The sequence below is a fragment of the Cucurbita maxima genome, unplaced genomic scaffold, assembly GCF_002738345.1.
Source record: "Cucurbita maxima cultivar Rimu unplaced genomic scaffold, Cmax_1.0 Cma_Scf00003, whole genome shotgun sequence".
In the NCBI taxonomy this organism is placed as follows: domain Eukaryota; kingdom Viridiplantae; phylum Streptophyta; class Magnoliopsida; order Cucurbitales; family Cucurbitaceae; genus Cucurbita; species Cucurbita maxima.
Genome location: NW_019272019.1, coordinates 4,167,670 through 4,194,854, shown reverse-complemented (window position 1 = coordinate 4,194,854; position 27,185 = coordinate 4,167,670). Strand labels below are relative to the sequence as shown.

Genomic DNA, 27,185 nt, shown 5'->3' with positions numbered 1-27,185 from the left:
TTCGTTCCACTTAATTAGATACGAATTTAGCCATTATAGTTTCCCACTCTCACTTTTATTATAAACCCTTTTCTTAGACCCTTTTCACTTTTAATATGCTCATCTTTTTTTTTTTTCTCTAATGATTTTGTAAAAGAAAAAAGGATTTATACGAAAAGATTGTGACCCATACAAGTCTTTATCCTATTTGTTCGATAGAAGTACCCTATTATTGAAGTCAAACCTACTGTATTTTAATGGCTTGTCAAGTTTGATTCGTCTATGAATAAGTCAGAAGTCATGTGTGTATATTTGATTTGATGGTTTGTTGTTGTGTAACAAATTAAGGTCATTGTTAAGAGATATTGTCTGTTTTGATATCTATTAGGAGAGGTTTCCACACCCTTTTAAAAAAATGTTTCGTTATCCTCTCCAACCGATATGGGATCTCACAATGGACTCCTTTATCGGAGGTCCAACATTATTGTTGATTCTTTATCGTCATTCAATAAAAAAGAGTGAGAAAAAATAAAAGATAAGAAAAATAGAGATAAATTATAGAATCTAAACATGGGGAAGAGAAATGGGCTTTAATTGTGATGTCCCAGGTTGGTTGGGAGGAGAACAAAACACAATTTATAAGGGTGTAGAAATCTTCTCCTCGCAAACGCGTTTTAAAGCCTTGTGGAGAAGTTCGAAAAGGAAAACTCAAAGAGGATAATATCGGCTCGCGGTAGACTAGGGTGTTACAAATGGTATCAGAGCCATTCATCGGATGCTGGGCTCAGAAGGAGGTGGATTTTTAATTTTATATCGAATAAGTTCAACCATTTTTTAAAAAATTCATAAATAATTAGAAAAAATACAAAATTTTAAAGTCTTGGCGGACACAATTTAATATACTAATTAATTAAAAAAGTTTAGAAATGTCAATGTCCGGTCAAACAGATAGCTATAAAAGTAATGTTTAAATATTTTTTTAGACGCGTGGTTAAAAATTTGTAGACCTATTATATAATTTTAAAAAATAATATTTTTTAGCCTATATTTTATTTTAGTTTGGTTTATTTGTAATCATAAACCCATAAAAAGCCCAAAAGGCAGCGAAGGCGGGGATCCGTCCAGCCGGCCCGTTTGGGTATTTCTGATCGACGAGGGAACTGCAAATACTTTTCGGTCCAAACATCAAGAAACAGTGGAGCATGGAGCGTCTCCGGCCGAGGGACAGACAGATGTTTTCTGGGTTTACGAAGGGCGAGGTAGGTATCTCATTCATGTCTCGTAGGATCTGAGCACTTGTTTGATTATGTTTGTGTTGCTTGATTTACAATATCAAAGTATAATTTCCAAGTACGGTCTGTTGAACACAACTCACTGTGGGAAACACTCGCTCTCTTTATTAAGACCAATCGAGAAGAGAATACAAGACACTCTGTAGAATACTTCTGCTTTTTATTGTTTTTAGATTTCTTGGATGAATAACCTAGGTAGGGTGGGGGTATTTATACTAAGAGTAAACAATCTATATTTAACCAATCTAAATCTAGACCTAACCGATTTGAATCTAGACCTAACAAATTGAATCTTTCTCCTAAAATATCTACATCTCTTTCTCCTAAAATCTCTACTAAAATAAATATACTGGGCTCGTACAATTAGGCTTGACTCTATTGGGCTAGTACAATTATTGGGCTTGACTCTATTGGGCTAGTGATGATATTTCAACACTCCCCCTCAGCACTAGTCCTCATTCGCTGCATCATGTTGAGCTGACAGCGAAAGCTCTCATGTTTGCTAGTATTCAACCCTTTTGTAAACAAGTCTGCCACTTGGTCATCTGTCTTGATCTGCTGCATCTCAATTTCTTCCTTTAGGACCTTCTCTCTAATGAAATGGTAGTGCACCTCCACATGCTTTGTTCTAGCATGAAACACTGGATTTTCTGCAAGGCGAATCGCAGATTGGTTGTCGCAAAGAAGTGATATTGGATAGTCAATTTTCTGGTGCAAATCTTCCATCAAGAGTTTTAGCCATGTACTTTCCTGGGCTGCTCCAGCCGCTGCTCTATACTCTGCTTCTGTAGTTGATAATGATACTGTTGGTTGTCTCTTGCTACACCAAGAAATTGTTCCCGAACCAAACTTGAACACATACCCAGTGGTTGACCTCCGAGTATCGTGGTCTCCTGCATAGTCAGCATCACAGTATCCAACTAGCTTGCAGTCTTTGCTTCTTTTGTACAAAAGACCATAGTCGATTGTACCTTTGATATATCTCAAGATCCGTCGAGCTGCATCCAGATGAGGCTTCTTTGGACTTTGCATGTATCGACTCATAACCCCAACTGCATACGAGATATCAGGTCGAGTTAAAGTTAGGTAGATAAGACTACCTACTAGTTGTCGGTACGTTGTTTCATCGTTCAACTCTTTGCCTTCATGTGCACAAATCTTGGCATTTATCTCCATCGGTGTTGAAACTTGCTTGCACTCTAACATGTTGAACTTCTGAAGCATGTCTCTGGTATACTTTTGTTGGCAGAGAAACAGTCCTTCATCTGTGCGATCAACTTCTAGGCCTAAGAAGTGTTTAAGCTCTCCTAGCTCTTTCATCTGAAAGCGTATTGATAAATTTTCTCTTGTTTGATAAATTTCTCTTTCATCGTCCCCGGTGATAATCAAATCGTCCACGTAGACCAACACAATTGTCAAATTTCCTTCTCTTTCTTTGATGAATAGGCTTGAGTCTGCATGCGCAACTGAATAACCACTTTGGGTAAGAAATTCAGCAATCTTACCATACCAAGCTCTCGGTGCTTGTTTCAGTCCATAAAGAGCTTTTCTAAGCTTGCATACATAATTAGGATTAGCTGCACTCTCAAATCCCTTTGGTTGGTTCATATAAATCTCCCTGTCTAGCTCTCCGTGCAAGAAGGCATTCTTCACATCCATTTGCCACAGTTTCCAATCTTTACTTGCTGCGAGTGCTAGCAGAACTCGTACGGTAGTAATCTTTGCCACTGGACTGAATGTTTCATCATAATCTAGTCCATATTGTTGAGAAAATCCTCGAGCCACGAGTCGAGCCTTGTATCTCTCGATTGATCCATCCGGTCGACGCTTTATTTTATAGACCCACTTGCAAGAGACGGGTTTGATATCTCCTAGTCTTGGCACTAGTTCCCAAGTTTGATTATGCTCCAAGGCTATAATTTCTTCCTCCATCGCTTTCTGCCAAACCGAGTTTTGTGATGCTTCTTCATATGTCTCTGGTTCGTAAACTCTATCTTCTACAATAGCTGCATTTGCATACTTAGGATTTGGCCTTCGGATTCTATTTGATCGCCTAAGTTGTTGATGTGTTGTTTCATTTTTATCAGATTCGCTTGATTGAGTCACCTCCTGCTTGTCAATATCAATGTCGCTTGGATTTTCAGATGCATCGAAATTTGATTGAATTTGTGTAGTTTGCTCCCCCAGCTTCTGTTGTAGAATTTCTTCAATGTTTGAATCTGATAAGACTTTCTTCTCCGAGGACCACCATGTAGATGCTTCATCAAAAACTACATCTCTTGATGTATAGTATTTTCCACTTGTTGGATCACAGCACCTCCATCCTTTTCTTTGATTGTCGTATCCAACAAATACACACTTGACTGCTTTCTTGTCAAACTTGCTACGTAGATGGTCAGGCACAAATACATAGCAAACACAGCCAAATACTCGGAAGTAACTAATTGTAGGTTTCATATCCCATAGTATCTCAAATGGTGAGACGAACCCTAGCTTTGGTTGAGGAAGCTTGTTGATCACATGGGCAGCAGTTCGCATAGCTTCAGCCCAAAATCTTCCTGGAACGTTCTTTGCGTGTAACATGCTTCGACAGGTTTCTGCAAGGTGTCGATTCTTTCTTTCTGCTACACCATTTTGTTGTGGCGTGTTGGCACATGTAAATTGACGTCGTATCCCACACTCGTGTAAATATTGATCGAACTCATCTGACGTGTATTCTCCGCCATTGTCTGAACGTAGACAACGAATCTTCGCTCCTACTTCTCCTTCGACCATCATCTTGAATTCTTGAAACTTTGAGAACGTGTCAGACTTTTCTTTCATAAAGAAAATCCACACATATCTTGAGTAGTCGTCAATAAATGTCACCATATACCGCATTCCGCTGATCGATGCTTGTTTGACTGGGCCGAACAAATCAGAGTGAACTAACTCTAATGGTTTCTTTGCTTTGAAACTTGACTCTTTGTATGGTAATTGATGAGCTTTACCATACTGACATCCAGCGCAGACAACGTCTGTTTTGACTTCCAGTTGTGGTAGACCTTTGAGCATAGATTTCTCCATAATCAGCTTCAACTTATGGTAGCTAATATGTCCCAATCTTGCATGCCATAGATCTGTCGTCTCATTCTTTCGGGTCTTGTCAACATAGGCAGACTCTGCAGATAGAACGTAGACAGACTCCACTCTTCGTCCTTCTATCGTCGGCTTTCCTATTATCTTAACATCTTGATAAACTTTTACATCTTCTGGCCCAAACAAGACATAGCTTCCTGATGTTGTTAGTTGTGACACTGACAACAAGTTCTTCTTTATACCCGGTACATGATAAACATTATGTAGCGACACTGTATCAGACTTATTGCCAGGCATGATTGTCGTATTGCCGATTTGAGCAATTGATAACTGTGTGTTATTTGCTGTACGTACCATACGACTTCCTTTGTACTCTTTCTTGTCTTGCAATTTTCTCTGATCGCCAGTCATGTGATTTGAACATCCTGAATCAACGATCCAGTCATTCTCATAGTTGATATGGTCTTCCATTGTCGCCATGAGTGCTAGCTCGTCTTCTTCTATGGGACATAGTACCTCTGCATCCCATTCATCTTCTATCTTCTTTTTGGATATTGCCACATTGTTTTCAATGGTCTTTTTCCTGGACCAACAATCTCTAGACATATGGCCCTTTTTCCCGCAGTTATAGCAAATACCACCAAATCTCGTTCTTTGAAAACTCTTGTTGTCGTTCTTCTGAGCTCTCTCAGGTTGTGCAATCCCTTGGTGGCTTCTTCTTTTGTCACCATTGTATCCACGTCTGGTAGACGGCCTATTATTGCTCTGACTTTCACTCGTGTAGAGTGCTTCTTCACCCTTCAACGTGAAGCCTCCCATTTGTTTAGCCATGGCTTCTTGGCTGGCTAACAAATTTTCGAACTCTACCAGTGATGGTTGAGTGGGCCATCCTTGTACAGCAGCAATGAAGCTTCGATATTCTGGTCGCAATCCGTGGATTATAATCCTCTTCATTCGAGATTCTACAATGGCGGACTTTGGGTCTAGTTCAGTAATCTCCCGACAGATCGATTTGACCTTGTGGAAGTACTGAGCAATCGTCATATCACGTTGTGAAATTGACAACAACTCATTCTCCAGAAGTTGTAGTCTCGTATCATTCTTCTTTGAGAACAACATCACGAATGTGTCCCATGCTTCTTTCGGTGTCTTGTCATCCCAAATATGTTCTAACATCTCTTCTCCGATGGTGGTCTTCAAGGCAAACATTGCTTTGCCTGCTTTGATTCTCCATTTGCGCAAGGCGTCGTTAGAATCCTCCTCTGGCGGCGTAGTTTCACACCCGCCAACGATCTCCCAAAGATCCTGTCCTTGTAAATAGGACATCATGCATGTTGCCCACGTGTTGTAGTTGTTGTTGTTGAGTTTCTTAATTCCTCCAACGATTTGGAAATCACTCATCGTGTTGGCCATACCTCAGTAATACCAAACAAGTTCTTTTGACACAAGACTTGCAGAGTCACAGACTTCTCACGACACAAAAGAAACTCACTCACCACTAATCTCAAGAAATCGTTTCTGATGTGGAAGATCAGGCAGAGCTGCAACCACAGAGCATACTAAGGATTCCAAGAGATCAGATAACCTACACTAACCTCGCTCTGATACCAAATGTTGAACACAACTCACTGTGGGAAACACTCGCTCTCTTTATTAAGACCAATCGAGAAGAGAATACAAGACACTCTGTAGAATACTTCTGCTTTTTATTGTTTTTAGATTTCTTGGATGAATAACCTAGGTAGGGTGGGGGTATTTATACTAAGAGTAAACAATCTATATTTAACCAATCTAAATCTAGACCTAACCGATTTGAATCTAGACCTAACAAATTGAATCTTTCTCCTAAAATATCTACATCTCTTTCTCCTAAAATCTCTACTAAAATAAATATACTGGGCTCGTACAATTAGGCTTGACTCTATTGGGCTAGTACAATTATTGGGCTTGACTCTATTGGGCTAGTGATGATATTTCAACACGGTCTCTCATCGTCTGTGCTGCGCTGGGTATCTATATGCATTTTGTGAACTATTGATGTTTTTTAATGATCATGTCCGAAGTATGTTTTCATGTTTAGTGGTGCAATGGAAGCTACAACGTAGCTTGTTTTGATGCGTGAACTATTGCATAATTTGTAATATTACCTCATAGTTGATGATAAGTGAATGGACTTCATTTTATGTTTTTCGACTACATGTTCTTTCTGTTTCAACATGTTTCATTAGCAAACAGGAAGGGTTTAGTGGTGGAGTTTTCGTTTTTCTTTAATTTCTGTTCTTCGGTTTATTGGCCTCATCGGTGTTCCACCGTACATTGGTTCCCTAACTCCAACATTTCAAGTATTAGCTTACCACTGTTCTGTACCAAAAGCTTGACGTTGGGGCATATTAAAGCTTTTATTTGTATTCTTCTACATTTGAAAGGCGAAAAGAGGGAGAATTATAAGTTAGGAGTCAAATATTTTGTCTACCTATACTGGAAAAGGATTACTATATCAATGTCACCTACCTTAGAAAGCAACTCTCCTTAAACTTATTTGAGTCACAAATTTTAGCATCTTCTTACAAACTACTGTATTCAGAAACATGCCCTTGTACAAAACAACAAAGAGCAAGTGAATCTTCCTATTTTTATTTCGTCACAATGAAAAATAGTTTTTGCAAATGTAAAGTTGAGAAGGCAAGAAAAATAAATTTCCCGGTTTCTTTTGTTTTTTAGGACTCCTCCTGTGTGTGTATTTTGATTTCCACCAGCCGGGGAAGCGCACTTGTTAATACCCCCGACTCTTTGCCTTCTTTTTTTGGTGCACTCGGAACAATGTTTTCTGTGTGGTCTCATGCTTGTATGCTCTTATCATCTATCTAATTGAAAAAATTTGCCTTTTATTAAATAAAAACAAACCTTCTGAGAAGCAGAACTAATTACGTATAACTTGTTGCTTTTATTGTGTTTTCTTCAAATGAAAAAAGAGTTTTTTAATAAATTTTATTTTCAGGATATTCTGGACTCTGATGTCATATTTATTTCTTTTCTTTCATTTGGTACCTTTACACTGATTCATTATAAAATATACTTTTGCATCAATTTAGAATTTCCTTTTGGATCGAGAGCTTGTTGTACATACTTCTTATAACATTTTAGTTTTCCCATCCCACATGGCTTTAAACTTTGCAAACAGATAGCGAAAATGGAGAAATTGATAGAGGAATCCGGAGAACAATTGCTTGATCGAGATTTTTGTCAAAAAGTTACCAAACGTTTCAAGTGAGTATCAATTTTCTTGTTATCATAAAACTTTTAATTAATCTTTAAATATGTATATGACGTATGTATAATGTTGAGTTCTCTTGTTTGGCATTCCATGTCTATACAGTCGGTCCTCTGGTCGTGCTGGGAAGCCTGTAATAAAGTGGATGGAGGTTATCATATTGTTTATGTTTTTTCTTATTCTGTTTTTTTTTATAAATAATATTCTACTTCTATTGTTGTATATCTTGCGAATAGGACTTGATGAACCTTTTTTTATGGGCCTTTGGAAATTTTTGTGGAGATTCTTGGCAAAGAGAGATTCATGGTGGTACCAGCTTACATCGAGTGTTCACACATTTTAACTTTCAGGATGTCTCCCTTAATTTGATTAGTGGGCGTGTCCTCCAACCGTTGGAGAAGGATAAAAGAGCGAAGAGTATTCTTATTGAACATTTCTTAGATTTAAACTCTTGTAGCCACTCTATTCTTCAAACTAATCCAATTAGGAAGTCCTTGGGTAGTTCCTTGACTTGAGCTTGGGTGATACCTCCTATATATTGGTTTTTGCTACATTGAAGTTCTACGTTTCCTAGTGGGTACTTTGGCAGGGTATTTCGGTAACTAGTGGGTATTTGGAAAGAGAAGAATAAATAGTTTTTTGAAGCTTGATTTCTCAGTGGGGTTATGTTTGGAGTCTTGCATCACTGCAAATTTCCCATAATTACAACAGTAGAGTCTTATATGGGTGTCCTGAGATGTTTCTTTTTTTTTTTCTTTTCCGTCTTCTCCATATTTACTGTTCTTTATCTGATCTTTTGTATTTTTCATGTTTGAGCAAAAAGGTTCTAGTGAAAAGTTTGTATCATACAATGTTTCAGGTATACGATTGGTTTGAAAGCAGACTGCAAGACTTCCCAAAAATTGAAAAGAGGATGTCTGAAATTCCCAAAGCTTGCCCTTCCAATAAGACTCAGGAAAGTTCTCAAGGCCCCGAAGGTAATTTGAGTTAAGGTTTGCTTCCAATGTTTAAGGCAAAGTTACTGAGCTGTAGGATAGTTTATTGTTAAACGACAGTTCCTTTCTACTTATTACTCTAACTGCAACCTTCATACATTTTCGTTTGGACATATGTTAACAATATTTTCATTTGGAACAATTTGAATGATGCTTTCGAGTGATCTAAAATTTGAATTTATTGAGAATATGTTAGCCTCCAATAGAAATTGTTTGTTCTTTTTCATGGATGAGATGACATCTAAGCAATTCGGTGCAACAGAAAACGTTTTTTGTACAAAAGGAAAAAGGGAAAATGTCTCCCCTGAGGGTTAGTAAGTATTCTATGGGTTCGACATATGTGAGATAGAGGTAGGGGTAGGTTGTATTTTGGCAAGGTTTGTGCGTAGATATTGGCTAGCCTATTGAGTTGGTTAGACATTATATCATGTTCGGTGTGCATTTGCACCCTCTTGAGCTCACTTTTAGTAATTAACAGTTTTGTCCTAACATTAATCTACATATTAAGAAATGTTTAATTTCACCCGCATATAGCTGCATTTCCATTAAATGCACTAGTGCAATGCATGGAGCAGGGGCAAGTTGAGTCAATATTTTCATTCGATATTTTGCTTGCCCTTGGACTTGAGATCTTTTGTCCTCTCTTCCACGGTCATTTTTAAGATACATTTTCTTGATTGATTGTTTATTACTGTAGTTATATTGGGTCGATTATTTAATTGCATGTTCCCAATTTTTTTTTTTTTTTCTCCTTCCCTAGTTTTTCTATCGAGAAGTTGGACTATTTAACATAGAATATGGAGCTAACTACCATAGGTTGACCTGATGGTCATTGAGGCTAGTGTAAAAACACAAGGTATTTTGGGGAATGGGTTCACACCCGCGGTGTCGAGGTGTTGTAACTCCTACATAGGATATTAAAATTGTATGAGTTTCTTTACAACTAAATATGGTAAGGTCAAATACTTGTCATGTGAAATTAATTAGTGTGCGTAATGTGTAGTGGATATTTGCACTCCCTATTAACAAAAATAGCAAATGGAATTAGAATGTGTTTTTTTTATTGTATTTTATAATCTTTTTATTGAAATTAATTTGGGCAGATGGGACCTTTTTCTTTTGCTCCTCCGCATGCTAATGACCTTTGTTTAAAAGCAGGCAAAAAGAAACCAGATTTGTCAGAGTTGGAATTTGAAGCAAGGTCATCAAAAGATGGTGCATGGTATGTGAAGAAACCACTGCCATTAATTTTGACTAATAAAGTTGGTTCTGTTTGGTTGGGTGCATCTTTTGGGTGCCTGTCTCTGTATTTGCTCTGATGGTCTTTAATTGAGCTAAGAAACATATGCTTGAATTCAGTCTTTTACGGATTGCATATGACTCGCTATGGATATCAGCAGATAGAAGAGTGAGCTATCTAGATAGACAGGCTAATTTGAACGGTATCTTTGAGTTTCAAATCTGACAATCTCCTTCTTTTCTTGAGCATTTTTGGGGTTTGATTCAAAATTAAGCTGTCTTTTGCCTAGCTCGGTCTTGGCCATAGATTGAGTTGGAGCCTTGGAAATAAGGAATAGGAGTTTGGGATTGGCCTTGTATATTGTTTGTAGTCGGCTCCCTCTCTGTATGGAGCTTCTCCTGATGATGGGCTCTCTTAAACTCCTTGGCTTCCCCTTCCAGATCTGATGTCTGGTCCTCTGTAGTCTTTCGTTCAGCGGCATCTTTGTTTCTGATCACAAACAATCTCTATAAATCGTAAACAAAAAATAAATGCGCTATGAAGTAAGAATTGGGAAGTTATGACACACATTGAATTGCATGTTTATGTAGCCATTTAAAATCATACTATCAGTGTGATTACTTTGTAACTGCTATTGAAAAATCACTTTTGGTTTACTGCGATGTTAATTTGATTCATAAGAACGGTTGTTTTATTAATAGCATATGCAGATTGACATGTTTCAGTATAATATCTCAAAATAGCATGCCTCTTATTCAGTCTTCTCCTCACGACAAGCAGGCTGCCTGTTGAATCTAATTAGGAAATTTCTTCTGGGTATCTGAATGTAAATTGTACTGGATTGAAGGTTGAATGTGGCTAACTACATGAAGGGGATGATTTTACTACGAATTTTTTTTACGTTCAGGTTATTTAAGGGGAAAAAATAATACAGAAAAGAATGAGAACTCTACGTTGGTTTTAGATGAATCTTTATTTATGGTTTCTGCTTGTTTCTTAATCCATTTCAATTTTTTCTGGGGTTCTGATGGCATTCCACTAATATTATGCAGGTATGATGTTGCTATGTTCCTTACACATAGATTTCTTAGTTCAGGCGAAGCTGTGAGTCTTGGAACCATCACATTTTTTTTTCCGTCTTGTATTTATGATTTATCATGCCTTCCATGATTTGTTGACCCAAGTGAGCTCATTGTTCACAAAAGGCGTCTAGGTTTGAGGAACACGCTTAAGTTATACATGCATGTATGTATGTGATATGAGTATCTGAGTATAATTGCATGCTAGTTTTCAGTTGCGGATGGAATGTATAGTTGTCTGATTGGTTTGTCGATTCATTAAAGGAAGTGCGTGTCAGATTTGTTGGATTTGGAGCTGAGGAAGATGAATGGGTCAACATAAAACAGGCAGTACGAGAACGCTCTGTCCCTCTAGAACATTCAGAGTGCCAGAAGGTGAAGGCTGGGGACCTTGTACTCTGCTTCCAGGTGACTATGCAAAACATTCAATTGTTCATTTCTCAGTAGTCCACTTCATCTTAGAGTGTTAAAACATTTTTAGGAGAGGAGGGATCAGGCAATCTACTACGATGCCCATATTGTAGAAGTCCAGAGGAGAATGCATGATATTAGGGGTTGCAGGTGTCTTTTCTTGATTCGTTATGATCATGATAGCACCGAGGCAAGTATATCATTTTCTTATGCTTTGTCGATCGTAGATTCAGCTTTTGAAGGAATTCTCAACACTTATCTATCCAATTACCAGGAAAAAGTTCGTTTGAGAAGATTATGTCGCAGACCGGCACATCAATTCTAATCTGTCTTTGCCATCGATTCATCACCTTTCCATGTGTCACTCTAACATCTAAGCTGGAGAGTGAAGACATGGAATGGTTTGCCTCAGAAAGCACAATAGCTCAAGCTAATTTTGTCTGTTCTTTCAGCAAGTTGAGGTAATGTTGTATGTAAAATTTCATAATAGAACCGCTTTCATGTTTTCACCTTATTGCTTCTGTAACCATGGCATCTTTAATTTCGTCCGAAGACGATAAACCTCGGGGACAAGAATGGGACACGCACATGTAATTGTTGTACATACTCGTCTCTGCTAATCGGGCAAAGACGAGTTCGAAGTTTATGTAGGCTTGCAAATCTCTGTCCTAACACCAGATTACTAAACTATGTACTCATAAAACATATTTGAGTATCTTAATGAGTGGTTTGTATGAAGATCTCAGAAAGAAAAAAGGAATTTATAGGTGTAAGGATGAAGGGGTTTTGCTTTAATTGCAGGGCTGGGGTTGAAGTTGAATTAATTGTAAAGTTAAGGGGAGGGGGAAGAAACATGAGATGCATTTTGTTGGTTTGATTATTTTCGTTTGAAGGGGTTATTTATTTCAGCTTCAGGCTTCAGCCCATAGTTTTGGAACAATACCATCTAGTTTCTATAGTACAAACTGAAAGAACAGTGATTGTAATTAAATTCAGTTGCATACCATCTGCCCTTTTTCTTTTCATTTTTGGTGGCGAGGGACTTTAAAACTTTACCCCATCACTTCTTCAACTGCATCTCTTGCACTTAAACCCCATCCATATATTCTCTCTCTCTCTCTCTCCAACTTCTCACTCATATAACCACCATTAGTTATGTGTTTTGAGATTGTTTTTAGCTTCACACCGCTCCACATATTTGATTTTGTGTTTAGATTTTTTTAGTTGGACAAATACACGAGAGGATGAGAGGATAGAAGGGTTCAAACATCTAATCTCTTAGTTCAAAGTACATGTATAGGAAACTCAAATTGATTGATCTTAAGAGCAACTCGTGATTTCGATAAGTTCGATTTAGTTTTTAGAAGATTTAGTTTGTAAGTTTCAAATTTAGGAGATAACGTCTAAAATCCAGATAATTTTAGAAGAGTAAGAGATAAAAGGCGTGGCTTGCCATTGTCTAGCCTTGATTACAATATATTAATCAATTGAGTTACGGTCGTATGAGCATATACAAGAGGAAAAAAAGAGTCCTATGAATGAAAAAAAAAAGATGCCTAAAAGTGAGGGACTCACATAAATTAATGAAGGGTTTTGGGTATTAAGAAACAAAAAGTGAAAGGATAAAAGCAAAGATACACGCCCGTGAAGAAGAAGAAGAAGGGGTATCATGATTTAAGTTAGAGCCTAAATGAATGGATTTTAAGTATCATTATTTAGTGTGCGTCTCTTTCTGCAATGCATGGCAGTGGACTTCACGGAATCCTCATTCAACTTAATATCTCCCTATTCTCTCCCCCTTTCTTTTTGTGAAATCCATGCAATGGAATCCACTTTCATTTTTTCTTCTAAACAAAGAAGAAAATCCTTCCAACTAAATAAAGAAAAAGATTAGGTACACAAACCAATAACTAATGGCTACAATAACCGTATTTCAACCCTCCGAGACTTGAACTCTAATTACTAAATCCTACCGGTTAGTAACTATTGTTTACTTTACCCGTGTCTGCTTAGGGAGAGATTTTCATACCCTGATAAGAAATGCATCGTTCCCCTCTCCAACCGAGGTGGGATCACCGATCACTCCTTTAGAGGTCAAGCATCCCATACCGCTAGTGTATGACTCTAATACCATTTGTAATAGTCCAAACCCATCACTATTAGATATAGCCTGCTTTGGTCCGTTACGTATCGTCATTAGCCTCACGGTTTTAACACAATCTTTGTTAAGGAGAGATTTCCATACCCTTGTAAGGAATGCTTCGTTTCCCTCTTCAACCTACGTGGAATCTCACGTCAACAAGCCTAGAAGAAATTTGTTGGTCAAATTTGTGATCTTTCTTCCTTTCATTTTCTGGTGCACGAGTGAACCAGCTGAAAGAACCAGTAATATTCTAGAAAACAACCAATTGAGCTCCACTTCCATGCACTACTTCATCCACCAAAACTATGATTTCTAGCTTCAATTTATCCATAAACTCTCAAATAATCATGTTCATGATTATAAAAAAATTAATCAAACCCACTTCAGGCTAATTGGGTAATGATCAACTGCTCATATATTTGTATGTTTAAGAGATTAGATTAGATTAATTTGACATGAGGAGATTTTAAACATGCTTGATCTAGGAACAACATTAAATCACCTAGTAGCTGGCTATGCATAATAGAGGCTCGTGAATCCCTCACGAGAGCATAAATATATATATATATATATATGAAATGTGAGAAACCCTTGAAATTAAATACAAATCCATGGTCCCATATGGCATCTCCATCAATATCCAAATTGCAACCCCAAATTCATTGCGTAATCCGATGGAGGCTAGTGGTGCCAATTTGGTCATTAATGATATCAAAAAGTGAGCCCAAAATGCAGATTTTAATCTCTCCCCGGCTATCTATTAGCATCAGCATCAGCCACACGCATGCTAATTGCTATATATAAACGTAAACTCAACAGAAGCTTTCTAAAAACTTCAGCTTTTGCTTCACATTGCTAAATAGTTCCTGATGTTTGCTCAATCATTTTCTCCAGCAACAGGAGATTCATCATTTTCAGTCATGCAGGTATATATATATATATATATATATATATATATATATATATATATAATACAATCATTCCCAGTAGTGTGTTTTTTTGTTGATTCGGTTCTATAGTTTTAAAAGTTTCGATTCAAGTTGTTCGTTTTAGTTTAGTTCCTATGATTTTGAGAGTTTTGATTTCCGTTTCGTGTTTTGTAATCGTTTAAAACAAATTTGAAAAACTATTGCTGATGTACTATAGGGTATTATCAATTTGGAGGTATGATCAAAATTTAGATTATTTACATCAATTTTATGTAAATGCGAGATCCCACGTCAATTGATGAGGGTAAATCTGTGAGACTGATGGTGATATGTAACGGGCCAAAGTTGACAATATTTATTAGCGATGGGCTTAGGTTGTTACAAATAGTATCAAAGCCACCGGGCAGTGTGCTAGCGAGGACGCTGGACCCCTAAGAAGAGTGGATTGTAAGATCCCACATTGGTTAGAGAGGGGAACAAACGAAGCATTCCTTATAAGGGTGTGAAAACCTCTCCCTAATAGACACGTTTTAAAACCGTGAGGCCAACGGTGATACATGACGAGCCAAAGCAAACAATATTTGCTAGTGGTTGGCTTGAGTTGTACAAATGGTATTAGAGCCAGATACTAGGCGGTCGTGAGGACACTGGCCCCCAAGGGGAGCAGATTTTGAGATCCCACATGAGTTGGAGAGAGGAACGATCGAAGCATTCCTTATAAGGGGAGTGAAAACCTCTTCCTAGCAGACACGTTTTAAAACCGTGAGACTGACGACAATACGCATTAGGTCAATACGAATAAGTAATGGGATTGAGCTGTTACACAAAATCAATATGAAAACCAAATTCTTTTAGGGTTGTATTATTATACACATTTCAAATACTTAAAAATAATAAGTTAAATTGTAACTCTCCCTCAAATTCTCGAATAATATTTATACCAATTTGAGTATAGTACAACTGCCTAATCATCAACCTGAATACAAATACATGTATATTTATGCAGAACGAGCAGCAGGTATTTCTTCGTAGAGCGGTATCGGATTTAAGCGAGGAGATCGAACGGCACAAACTGAGTATCAACGAAGAAGTAGAAGAGATCAAGATGAGCAGAATTGAAGAAGAAGAAGAAGTAGTGATAGAACAGGCTGAATGCAGGTGCTGTGGGCTCAAAGAGGAGTGCACCAAACCCTACATTTTAGAGGTCCAAACCTTCTTCTCAGGGAAATGGGTTTGTGGGCTCTGCTCTGAAGCTGTTAAAGAGAGAGCCTTGAAGTTTCCATCCATAAGCATTGGGCAAGCTGTGGAGTTTCACAGGGAGTTTTGTGATGCATTCAACGCCACCACAAGGCTTAACCCTAAACTCTCCTTGACCACTTCCATGAGAAGGATTGCTAGAAAAAGCTTTGAGAAACGAACCCATGATTCCACTGATTTTGGCTCTTCTTCCAATAGGCTCTCTCGAAGTGTTAGCTGTGATCCTAAGATTCAGTTTGTTGTTGAGTAATCCTACGTTGTTGTGTATTACTAATCATTAGTTTGCTTACGTTTATGATTTGGTTTTATAATCATCAACTTTGATGTTCATAAATAACATGGATGTTTGAATAATATGTATAGCTTTACTTAATTGTTGTGAGATCTTATATGAGTTGGAGAAGGGAACGAAGCATGTTTTAAAATCGTGTGCCTGACTGCGATACGTAACGGTCTCAACAAGGACGCTATCCCTCAAGGGGGTGGATTGTGAGATCTCACATCAGTTGGAGAGTGAAACGAAACATTCCTTATAAGGGTGTGGGAACATCTCTAGTAGACGCGTTTTAAAAACCGTGAGGTTGATAGCGATGCATAATGGTCTAAAGCGGACAATATTTACTAGCGGTGGGCGATGGCGTGCTAGTGAGGACGCTAGACTCTCAGGGGGTGGATTGTAAGATCCCATATTAGTTGGAGAGAAGAACGAAGTATTCCTTATAATAGTATGAAAACCTCTCCCTAGTAGGCGTTTTAAAACTGTGAGATTAACGACTATATATAACAGGCTAAAATAGACAATATCTTACCATATATTAACTATAAAGCTATTACCTTTTATTGGACATCGAAAGTGGGGAAGCCCAATAGGGTCAAAAGTTGAATTATGCCTTAAAGACAAGCAAGCCCTAAAGTAAGGAGGTGGCAGGAAAGGGCTTTGCTCGACTCATTTTTTAGCCTCACTCACAACACGATGTGTAAAGTTGTCAACCTACCTGTTGCTAGAAGGTCAAAAGGCTCGAAAGACAAATATCTAAATTTTAGTAGGCTAGTTCTTCCACCTTCTCGCTCTTCATGAATGTCTTCCCTTATACTTATGTGGGTTTGACCTGCCTTCGACTTTGCTTACTTTTGATATCTTATGAGCTATTCAACGACCTTACTTTTACCACGACACAAAATTTGTAATATATTTTTTTTTACGACTTCAAATTTTCTAAAAAAATCAATAGATTAAATTTGTAATTTATGGTAAAAGATTGAAACCCTTCCCTTCCCAAGCAATCATGGGTGATCCTTCCAATAGGAGTATGGTCAGTTCCATGTGTAGAGCCCTAGGGAGGCAGGCATGTGAAGAAAGTTAATGGGCTGGACATAGGCCTACTGATGGATTTAATAAAGCCCAGGAAGAGAATGGGCCTACTGATGAATTTAATAAGGCCCAGGAAAAGAATGGGCCTACTGATGAATTTAATAAGGCCCAGGAAGAGAATGGGCCTACTGATGGATTTAATAAAGCCCAGGAAGAGAATGGGCCTACTGATGGATTTGATAAAGCCCAGGAAGAGAATGAGCCTACTGATGAATTTAATAAGGCCCAGGAAGAGAATGGGCCTACTGATGGGTTTAATAAAGCCCAGGAAGATAATGGGCCTACTGATGGATTTGATAAAGCCCAGGAAGAGAATGGGCCTACTGATGAATTTAATAAGGCCCAGGAAGAGAATGGGCCTACTGATGGATTTGATAAAGCCCAGGAAGAGAATGGGCCTACTGATGAATTTAATAAGGCCCAGGAAGAGAATGGGCCTACTGATGGATTTGATAAAGCCCAGGAAGAGAATGGGCCTACTGATGAATTTAATAAGGCCCAGGAAGAGAATGGGCCTACTGATGGATTTGATAAAGCCCAGGAAGAGAATGGGCCTACTGATGAATTTAATAAGGCCCAGGAAGAGAATGGGCCTACTGATGGATTTGATAAAGCCCAGGAAGAGAATGGGCCTACTGATGGATTTAATAACGCCCAGGAAAAGAATGGGCCTACTGATGGATTTGATAAAGCCCAGGAAGAGAATGAGCCTACTGATGAATTTAATAAGGCCCAGGAAGAGAATGGGCCTACTGATGGGTTTAATAAAGCCCAGGAAGAGAACGGGCCTAAGTGAGAAAGAGTGGTCCATGATGGCTAGAAGATTGATTCAAGTTTTGAAGAGAGAGCAATAATTGCATATGGTCCCAACCAAAGTCCCTTTTTGACGCACTTTAGCCGAAGTTACGCCCAATTGGTTTGCAATTCCCATTTAGCTTGAGAGCTCCACGCCACACGTGCGCAATGCAAAAAAATTAACTTTTAGAGGTAGAAAATTAAATTCAAAAGGGTTTGTAGATAATGGTCCATATAATATTGGGTTGGACTTGGACCCATGTCTATCTTCTAATACCTTATATTATATTGCATGTGAAATGGTGGCCCTATTCACCATGATATTGACATTTTATTCCCAATTTACTATGCTTTTGATGTATACTATAGTTACAAAATAGTGAAGTAGTACCGTGATGGATAAACCCTCAACCCTAAATCAGCTAAATTAATGTAATAGCTCAAGCTTATACTTCTAGTAGATATTGTCCGTTTTGACCTGTTATGTATGATCATCAGTTTTACAGTTTTAAAGCGTATATGTTCTCGAGAAAGGTTTCCACACTCTTATAAAAAAATGTTTCGTTCTCCTCTCCAACCGATGTGAGATTTCACAATCCACCTACTTTGGGGTTTCAACGTTCTCGCTAGCACTCCGCCCGGTGTTTGGCTACTATATCATTAGTAACAACCAAAGCTCACTGTTAGCAGATATTGTCTACTTTGACCCGTTACGTATTCCTATCAGCCTCATAGTTTTAAAACACGTCTGTTAGGGGGGAGATTTTCATACTCTTGTAAAGAATGCTTCATTCCCTGGTTGAGTTGTTACGCTCTGTCCTGCAAAGGGCACACATTTGTAGTTGGATAAGCAAAATTATATATTAACTTTGTAGTTATCCATAGACATTAAGCTCCAAATTTTAGGATTAGCCTAACAATGCAATGAAATGAAAAGAAAAGAAGTTTATGTGAGATTCCCATATCATGATATGCATTAGTTTGATTTGTATATGATTATAAACTAGAAAAAAACCCACTACTCTTGTCTCTTTTCCATAGTTTTTATTCAATTTATAATCAATTATTGTACTTTTCCTCACCAATGTGCTTATAATACATGCACTAACACAAACTCCAACTCTTATGTGACAGTATGATTGGATTTGCACTTTAAATCGATGGATTCGCGATATGGTTATACAAAGAAGAAATAAATTTGATATTCGATTGTGAAGAGAACAAAACATTTCATATAAAGGTGTGGAAATTTCGAAGATGCTAGACCATCAAAGAGAGTGGATTATAAGATTCCACGTTAGTTGGAAATGGAAACGAAACATTCCGTTTAAAGCTATAGAAACCTCTCTCTATACAGAATACGTAACGTTGATTATGCAAATCTTTGAAAGGATATTTGATGAAAACTTTAGGTTTAAGTTGATGGGAGGGGTTTAATGTGGTGCATGTGACATTCATTTAGTATTATAATAAGAATGATCCATTAGGGTTATACACAAAAATCTTGGTAGGGTCCAAAGCGACCGACATTGATATATAAAGAACTGTGCATTAAGATGTTAATGGCTTGTAAAAGGAGCAAAAAAAGGAAACAGCATGCAAAGAAGTGCATCAAAAACCAAAGTGATAATCATCCATCTCCATTATTATTATACCTTTAAATGTGGTTTTTTAAAGTGTTTTATGGGTGATTAGCTCAGGATTAATTCATATTGTATATGAACTGGAGCACTAATTTAGGAACATATCTGCCCCTACGAGTTCCTAAAAGAGTGCGAGGGAGACCCTTAATCAAGGGATTTGGGTCTGCTTGATTTGCCTTCTGTACATCATGCTTACGCCATAACTCACTCCATGAATCTATGGATTTGGCTAGAGGTGTTATAGGTTTAGGATCTATTGCGGAGTGTGAGATTCCATATCGGTTGGAAGGAGTAACGAAACATTTGTTATAAGGGTGTGGAAATCTACCCCTAATAGACACGTTTTAAAACTACGAGACTGATGGTAATACATAACAGGCTGAATTGGACAATATCTACCTACGGGTGAGCTTGTGCTGACAATATCTACTAGCAGGTGAGCTTGGGCTGACAATATCTACCTACGGGTGAGCTTGTGCTGACAATATCTACTAGCAGGTGAGCTTGGGCTGACAATATCTACTAGCGATAAACTTGAGCTGACAATATCTACTAGTGGTGAACTTAGGCTGACAATATCTACTAGCAGTGAGCTTGGGCTGACAATATCTACTAGCGATAAACTTGAGCTGACAATATCTACTAATGGTAAACTTGAGCTGACAATATCTACTAGCGGTGAGCTTGGGCTGACAATATCTACTAGCGGTGAACTTGAGCTAACAATATCTACTAGTGGTGAGCTTGGGCTAACAATATCTACTAGCGGTGAGCTTGTGCTGGCAATATCTACTAGTGGTGAACTTAGGCTGACAATATCTACTAACAGTGAACTTGAGCTGACAATATCTACTAGCGGTGAGCTTGGGCTGACAATATCTACTAGCGATAAACTTGAGCTGACAATATCTACTAGCGATAAACTTGAGCTGACAATATCTACTAGCGGTGAGCTTGGTCTGACAATATCTACTAGCGGTGAACTTGAGCTAACAATATCTACTAGTGGTGAGCTTGGGCTAACAATATCTACTAGCGGTGAGCTTGAGCTGACAATATCTAATAGTGGTGAACTTAGGCTGACAATATCTACTAGCAGTGAACTTGGGCTGACAATATCTACTAGCGGTGAAATTGGGCGGACAATATCTACCAATAGTGAGCTTGAGCTGACAATATTTACTAGCTACAAGGGGAGTTCAAATATGTTCAGAACTAACATGAGACATTTCAGCATGTTTCGTTTTGTCTTCACTCACGTTTTTCGAAAATTTCCATGTGAATGAGAACAAAACATGCTGAAACAATGGAGAAGAATGTCGTGGTTATCAAGTGTCGAATCGAGTGTATATTCCTTTCTTGGAGAAAAGGTGGCATTAAAAGGAGAAATATGGTGCACGTCCAGTGGCATTAGTGTATTAGCTACCACCAAAAGACAACCCACTTTCCCTTTTCTTTTCCCTTCCCCTTCTCTTCCACTTTCCCCTTTTCCTTTTCATTCTTTCCCATCTTCTGTAAACTCACCATCTCCTGCTACTACTCTGCTACTCCTGCTATCACTGCTCAATATATTCTCTCTAACACTCCCTAACCTTCACTCCCTTGAGACCACTCCCACCCTTTTTTCCACCCCTTGTCCCTCTTTCATTGTCGGGAGTCCACGTTTACCTGCTAATTTAAAGAATGATCATGGATCTCTGAGTAAGGAGTACGTCTCTATTGGGACGAGGCCTTTTGGGTAAAGCCCAACAATTCTCACCTCGACCAAAGTACACTATAGAGCCTCTCCCGAGGCCTATAGAGCTCTCGAGCAGCCTCCCCTTAATCGAGGTTCAACTCCTTCTCTAGAGCCCTCGAACAAAGTACACACAACTTCTTTGTTCGACATTTGAGGATTCTATTGACATAACTAAGTTAAGGGTATGACTTTGATATCATGTTAGGAAATACAGATGACCACTATTGTATGATATTGCCTAAAGTAAAGTCATGAGAGCTTATGTTCAAAGTGGACAATATCATGTGACAGTGGAGTAGGTGATTCCTAACCCTATTCTATATGCTATATATACCCTTGCAATCCATTCTTTGTCACGCTCTTCTCTATCACTCCTTCCATGGCTGCCTTCCCAAGCTTGAAACCAAGACCCTGAGCTGCTTCTAATGCTAATCAAGTGTCATGGGGAAAGGAACATCCAAAACCTCTCATAATCCCATGTTTTTCTTTCTCTTCCTCTCTCTGGTGAATCAATATTCAGCTGCTCTCCACCATCGCCTCCATGAAACTCACCTTCTTTTATCCTTCAAAGCCTCTGTTTCCAGAGACCCATCACGCCTTCTCTCCAACTGGGTTCCTTCTATTCCCACCTGCCGATGGAATGGCATCACATGCAGCAACGACACCGACTCTAGCTTCACTAACATCACGGCTGTTAACCTCTCCGGCAAGAACATCACCGCCACACTCCCCGACTCTGTTTTACGACTACCCCACATCCAAATTCTCGACCTTTCCGACAACCAATTCGTCGGGGAACTTCCTTGGAATATGTTCGCCGTCGCCGTCGCCTCTTCTTCTCTTCTGCATTTGAATTTGAGTAACAATAATTTCACCGGCCCACTTCCCACCGGCGGCGTCTCTGTTCTTCAAACATTAGACTTATCCAACAACATGATTTCGGGTTCAATTCCGAAAGATATTGGATTGTTGTTCTCTGATCTTCAATTTCTTGATCTGGGTGGGAATGTTTTGACCGGAGAGATTCCGAACTCTGTTGCGAATCTCAAATCGTTGGAGTTCTTAACATTGGCGTCTAATAAACTGAGTGGAGAAATTCCGACGCAATTGGGCGGAATGAAGAGACTCCGGTGGATTTATTTGGGTTACAATAATCTTTCCGGGCAAATTCCTGAAGAAATCGGCCAATTGGGTTCTTTAAATCATCTTGATCTTGTTTACAACAAGCTAACAGGGAAAATTCCAGAATCTTTTGGGAATCTCACAAGACTTCAATATCTGTTCCTCTACCAAAATGGTCTGACAGGTACAATTCCTCCGTCGATTTTCCGTCTTGTGAATCTGATTTCTCTGGATTTAAGCGACAATTCTCTCTCGGGAGAGATTCCGGAGCTTGTAATTCATTTACAGAATTTGGAGATTTTGCATCTGTTTGGTAATAATTTCACCGGAAAAATTCCGAGAGCTCTGGCTTCTCTGCCTCGCCTGCAGATTCTTCAGTTATGGTCGAACGGGTTTTCCGGCGAAATCCCGGAGCTACTTGGACGGCGAAACAATCTCACCATTCTCGACGTTTCGACTAATTTCCTAACCGGAAAAATCCCAGATGGGCTCTGTGATTCTAAGCGCCTCTTTAAACTCATCCTCTTCTCCAACTCTCTCACCGGCGAAATTCCACGGAGTCTCTGTTCTTGCAAGAGTTTACGGCGTGTTCGGCTTCAACACAACCGTCTCTCCGGCGAATTGTGTCCAGAATTTACGAAACTGCCCCTACTGTACTTTCTGGATATCTCCGGCAACCAATTTTCTGGTAGAATCGACGGCAACAAATGGGATTTGCCGTCTCTTCAGATGATGAGTTTAGCGAGGAATAGATTTTCAGGGAACTTGCCGGAATTTATAAGAAAGGGTAAAATCGAGAGTTTGGATTTCTCGGCGAATGAATTTTCGGGTTCGATCCCGGAGAGTATCGGAAGGTTTTCAGAGCTAATGGAACTTAATTTGAGTAACAACAATCTCGCCGGTCGGATACCGAGTGAAATTTCTTCCTGTAAGAAGCTTGTGAGTTTAGATTTAAGCCATAATCAGCTAATCGGCGAAATTCCGGTGATCCTCACTCAAATTCCGGTTCTGAGCTTCCTCGATTTGTCGGAAAACGAATTATCCGGCGAAATTCCACCGGTTTTCGGCCGATTTCCATCGCTTGTTCAGATAAATATTTCCCACAACCACTTTTACGGAGCGTTGCCGTCCACCGGAGCGTTTTTGGACATAAACGCAAGCGCCGTAGCCGGAAATGATCTATGCGGCGGCGATATAATTACGAGCCAGTTACCGGCATGCGAAAACCGTGGGTATAACCACTTATGGTGGTTCATGCTCGTATTGGGGTTGGCCGCGTTGTTCATTGCGACGGCAGTGTTGGTTACAATACGACGTCGTAAGCTGACAAGAATAGTGCAAAACGACGACGGAATATGGGAGGTTAAATTCTTCGATCCGGAAGCGTCCAAATTGGTGACGGTGGAGGCGATTCTGTCGTCGGCGGAGGCCGACAAAAGCGGGATATTAGTGGGGACCAACGAGGTTCAATTTGTGGTCGTTAAGAAATTGATGGCTGAAGGGCATTTTTGGAACGAAGTTGAGGAATTGGGGCGGCTTAGACACCCAAACGTAGTGAGGTTGCTCGGCGCGTGCCGGTCCGTGAAAGCTGGATACTTGGTCGGTGAATATGTCAGGGGACAATATTTGTGTGAAGCTGTCCGGAATTTCACCTGGGAACGACGTCGTAATATCGCCCTCGGAATCTCCGGCGCTTTGCAGTTTCTCCACCCCCGCTGTTCCCCCGGAGTTATTGCCGCCAATTTCTCGCCGGAGAAGATCATCGTCAATGAGAAACACCAACCCCAACTTCTCATCGGATTGTCTACCACCACCGTTTCTCCCCTCTACTTCGCCCCTGGTACGTATATTTTTATTAATAATATGTAGTCCTGAATTATAGTTTATCAGATACATCATATTTAACTTTGTATTAATGTCAAATATCTTATATTTATATGACGATGGTTTAATAATATATATATATATTTCACATTTTTATTACTATCAAATATTTTATATAATTGAGGATATTTAACTTTTTATTATAGACAAATATATTGTATTAATTTCTTATTGAATTATAAAAATTAAAATTTTTTAGTTTAAGCATACACAAATATTTTGTATTCATTTATTACTTTTACTCTTTTGGTATAATTTCTAATTTATTTAATTGATTATTTAAATAATTATAAATAGAGAATTTTCACGGGTGATTTTAGCAAATATTCTCAATTTCTACGGTTTTAAAAAACTTTATTTGAATTTATGCGTTAAATTTTAGAATTTGCATGAATATATGTAATCCATGCACGTTGAGAAAGCTACTTATATTTTTATTTATATTTTTTATTTAAAAAAAATGTGGCAGAGGCCAAGGAAAGTAGGGACACAACGGAGAAAAGCAACGTATACACATTGGGGCTGATTCTGATCCAATTGGTAACCGGAAAAGGACCCGTTGACCGGCAAGACCTGGTGGAATGGGCACGCTACTGCTACTCCGATTGTCATACCGACACGTGGGTTGATGGTACGATTAGCGGGGACGCCGCCGCTGACCCGAACCAGATCGTGGGGTTTATGAACTTAGCACTGAACTGCACCGCAGGCGAGCCCATGGCGAGGCCGTCGCCACAGCATGCTTACAAAACCCTACTGTCTCTTTGTCGGACGACTTACTGTTCTAAACTTTTGTCCTCCTAGAATTTGGTATTCTCAGTCAATTTGTTGTGGAATTTTTGCTTTTGTTTTCATGGGTTTTAAGTTTGAGGTATTATTTACAAATGTTTGTGACCCAAGTTAATGTTTTTGTTGAATGCCACCGATGTAGAAATGTAGATACTTGAATGCCACCAATGTAACGATATTACCTAATAATTAATTGTATCCATGTATTGAGCTTTAATTTCTTAACTTCTATGGTGAAATTCATAGGTGTATGAATCTTGATAAGTAATAAAATGAAGATTAGTGAGTGGCATTCAACTTCCTTCAATTTTCTCGACGTTATAATTGATCTAGACATGTATGAATAGTTTTATGTACCCACTACTAGTCGATATTGTTTGTTTTGACTCGTTACGTATTGTTGTCAGCCTCACAGTTTTAAAACACGTCAACTAGGGAGAGAGTTCCACACCCTTACAAGAAATACTAGAAATACTTCATTCCCTCCTCAACCGATGTGGAATCTCACAAACTATCCCCTTGGGGCTTGCTTCCTCCCTAGCTTGTGAGATCTCACATCGGTTGGAGAGGAGAACAAAACATTTCTTATAAGGGTGTGGAGACGACGATGCGTAACGAGTCAAAATAGACAATATCTACTAACGATGAGCTTGAGCCCCACGTCAGTTGGAGAGGGGAACGAAACATTGCTTATAAGGGTGTGGAGACAGTGTTTAAAATGGACAATATTTGCTAGCGGTAAACTTGAGGCAATCTTAGACGTAAGATGAAGACCTGAAGCAATTAAAGTGGAAGCCAAAGTTCTACGGTGGCGTACGTGAGAGGTAAGCATCTAAGACGACCCATAAGTACGGTGAAGGCTTGAGGTGACTCAAGCTTGAAGCTAAGTTCTGGGTCAACTAAGGCAAATGAATCAAGTTCCATCAATTCTGAGGATCCCGAGAATCTCGACCAACACATTTGAAAAAATAGTCGCACCAATTCACAAATTTGTATTAGAGTGCGAACAAAATGGCATTCATTGGGAGCAAAATTATAAAATTTTGTGTTTCACTTTACAAAAACCAAAAATGAACTACTTTACATAATTAATGATGCATATGGTTTGATTAAAGTCGAAAGTATTGTTGAACAACATAATGAGAAAAAGAGGGTCAGACGAGACTGATTATTGAACCAGCTTTTGCACAAACAGCCCACAGAAGGTGTCACAGACGACAGCATGCGCCACATATTTGCTCACAAATAGACAAAAACATGTACCTACGCCTACAACCTCGCACTTCAATTTAAGGTTTAATGTTGCTTATAATACCACAATTATTGAAACCTGTCCTTCCAAACAATATCTCTAAACCCTTTTAAGTGTACTTAAGAACCCTAGCTAGATCATTAGTTACTAGGTTTTAGGCACTAAAGAGCATTAAGGGAGAAGGCATGCACTGATTTGATTTGATTTCTTTAAAAAAAACATTCCATTTGCAGTGGAAAAGTACAGTGATTAACATTATTGTCCCCGATTCATATATGTTTGTATAGTTTGTCTCATTATGTCGGCACTTTGGGATGGGGTAAATGTAATATACATCATCCTAAAAGCCTTTGGACTCTCTCTACTAAAGTTTATGCCTTTATGCTTTACCTTCCCATTTCAAAACCCTCCTCTCTTTCTTTATGTATATGCTTAAATGGTGAAGGGTTTTGAATTTTATGGACCCATTTCAAAGGAATTAGAAACAAACCAAATGATGCCACCACATTTTGAATATACGCTTCCAAGTTCATCCAACGCCTTCGGTAAGAATTTAAGCCTTCCATTAGCAGATATTGTTCATTTTAGACTGTTATGTATCGTCTGTTTTGAAAAACGTTTACTAAGAGGAGGTTTGCATACTCTTATAAAGAATGTTTCGTTACTCTCTCCAACTGATGTGGGATCTCACAATCCACCCCTTCTTAGGAGCCCAGCGTCCTTGCTAAGGTCTACTAGAGAGAGGTTTCCATACCCATATAAGGAATACTACGCTCCCTTCTCAAATCAACGTGGGATCTCACAATCCACTCCCATTGGGAGCCAGCGTCCTTATTGGCGTCTACTAGAGAAAAATTTTCATACCCTTATAAGGAACGCTTCGTTTCCCTCCCAAGTTGATGTGGGATCTCACAAT

General features: G+C 38.8%; 4 protein-coding genes across 5 annotated transcripts; all 4 read left to right on the top strand.

The window, feature by feature from the left end:
* Positions 1-1,081: 1,081 nt before the first annotated feature.
* LOC111476568 (protein SAWADEE HOMEODOMAIN HOMOLOG 1-like) lies at positions 1,082-12,370 on the top strand. 2 transcript variants are annotated; one of them, XR_002717124.1, is made up of 10 exons: positions 1,082-1,238; positions 7,531-7,616; positions 7,726-7,771; positions 8,480-8,597; positions 9,774-9,837; positions 10,908-10,959; positions 11,199-11,342; positions 11,416-11,535; positions 11,620-11,806; positions 12,147-12,370. XR_002717124.1 is itself a non-coding variant. In XM_023120281.1 (9 exons), exons 1-9 carry the CDS (start codon positions 1,182-1,184, stop codon positions 11,668-11,670), a joined length of 738 nt encoding a protein of 245 aa, XP_022976049.1. In that variant the 5' UTR covers positions 1,082-1,181; the 3' UTR covers positions 11,671-12,114. The 2 variants fall into 2 exon arrangements, 1 of the variants encoding a protein (XP_022976049.1); XM_023120281.1 differs by lacking the exon at positions 12,147-12,370 and having other exon boundaries at positions 11,620-12,114.
* A 1,983-nt stretch (positions 12,371-14,353) lies between these two features.
* Positions 14,354-15,949, top strand: LOC111476691. Its single transcript, XM_023120463.1, has 2 exons — positions 14,354-14,414; positions 15,424-15,949. Exons 1-2 carry the CDS (start codon positions 14,358-14,360, stop codon positions 15,922-15,924), a joined length of 558 nt encoding a protein of 185 aa, XP_022976231.1. The 5' UTR covers positions 14,354-14,357; the 3' UTR covers positions 15,925-15,949.
* A 1,011-nt stretch (positions 15,950-16,960) lies between these two features.
* On the top strand, positions 16,961-17,842 carry LOC111476118 (RNA polymerase-associated protein LEO1-like). Its single transcript, XM_023119981.1, has 2 exons — positions 16,961-16,987; positions 17,081-17,842. The coding sequence occupies exons 1-2, from the start codon at positions 16,961-16,963 to the stop codon at positions 17,840-17,842; spliced, it is 789 nt and encodes a 262-aa protein (XP_022975749.1).
* A 3,651-nt stretch (positions 17,843-21,493) lies between these two features.
* On the top strand, positions 21,494-25,237 carry LOC111476582 (probably inactive leucine-rich repeat receptor-like protein kinase At2g25790). The gene is made up of 2 exons (XM_023120302.1): positions 21,494-24,184; positions 24,698-25,237. The coding sequence occupies exons 1-2, from the start codon at positions 21,664-21,666 to the stop codon at positions 25,030-25,032; spliced, it is 2,856 nt and encodes a 951-aa protein (XP_022976070.1). The 5' UTR covers positions 21,494-21,663; the 3' UTR covers positions 25,033-25,237.
* The last annotated feature ends 1,948 nt before the right edge of the window (positions 25,238-27,185 follow it).

Coding starts and splice junctions, on each gene's coding strand:
- LOC111476582 (XM_023120302.1), top strand. CDS start 21,664: ATGGGGAAAGGAACATCCAAAACCTCTCATAATCCCATGTTTTTCTTT. Junction 24,185..24,697: donor TCCCCTCTACTTCGCCCCTG/GTACGTATATTT, acceptor AAAATGTGGCAG/AGGCCAAGGAAAGTAGGGAC.
- LOC111476118 (XM_023119981.1), top strand. CDS start 16,961: ATGGGTGATCCTTCCAATAGGAGTATG. Junction 16,988..17,080: donor ATCCTTCCAATAGGAGTATG/GTCAGTTCCATG, acceptor AATAAAGCCCAG/GAAGAGAATGGGCCTACTGA.
- LOC111476691 (XM_023120463.1), top strand. CDS start 14,358: ATGTTTGCTCAATCATTTTCTCCAGCAACAGGAGATTCATCATTTTCA. Junction 14,415..15,423: donor CATCATTTTCAGTCATGCAG/GTATATATATAT, acceptor ATATTTATGCAG/AACGAGCAGCAGGTATTTCT.
- LOC111476568 (XM_023120281.1), top strand. CDS start 1,182: ATGGAGCGTCTCCGGCCGAGGGACAGACAGATGTTTTCTGGGTTTACG. Junction 7,772..8,479: donor CTGTAATAAAGTGGATGGAG/GTTATCATATTG, acceptor ACAATGTTTCAG/GTATACGATTGGTTTGAAAG. Junction 9,838..10,907: donor TCATCAAAAGATGGTGCATG/GTATGTGAAGAA, acceptor AATATTATGCAG/GTATGATGTTGCTATGTTCC.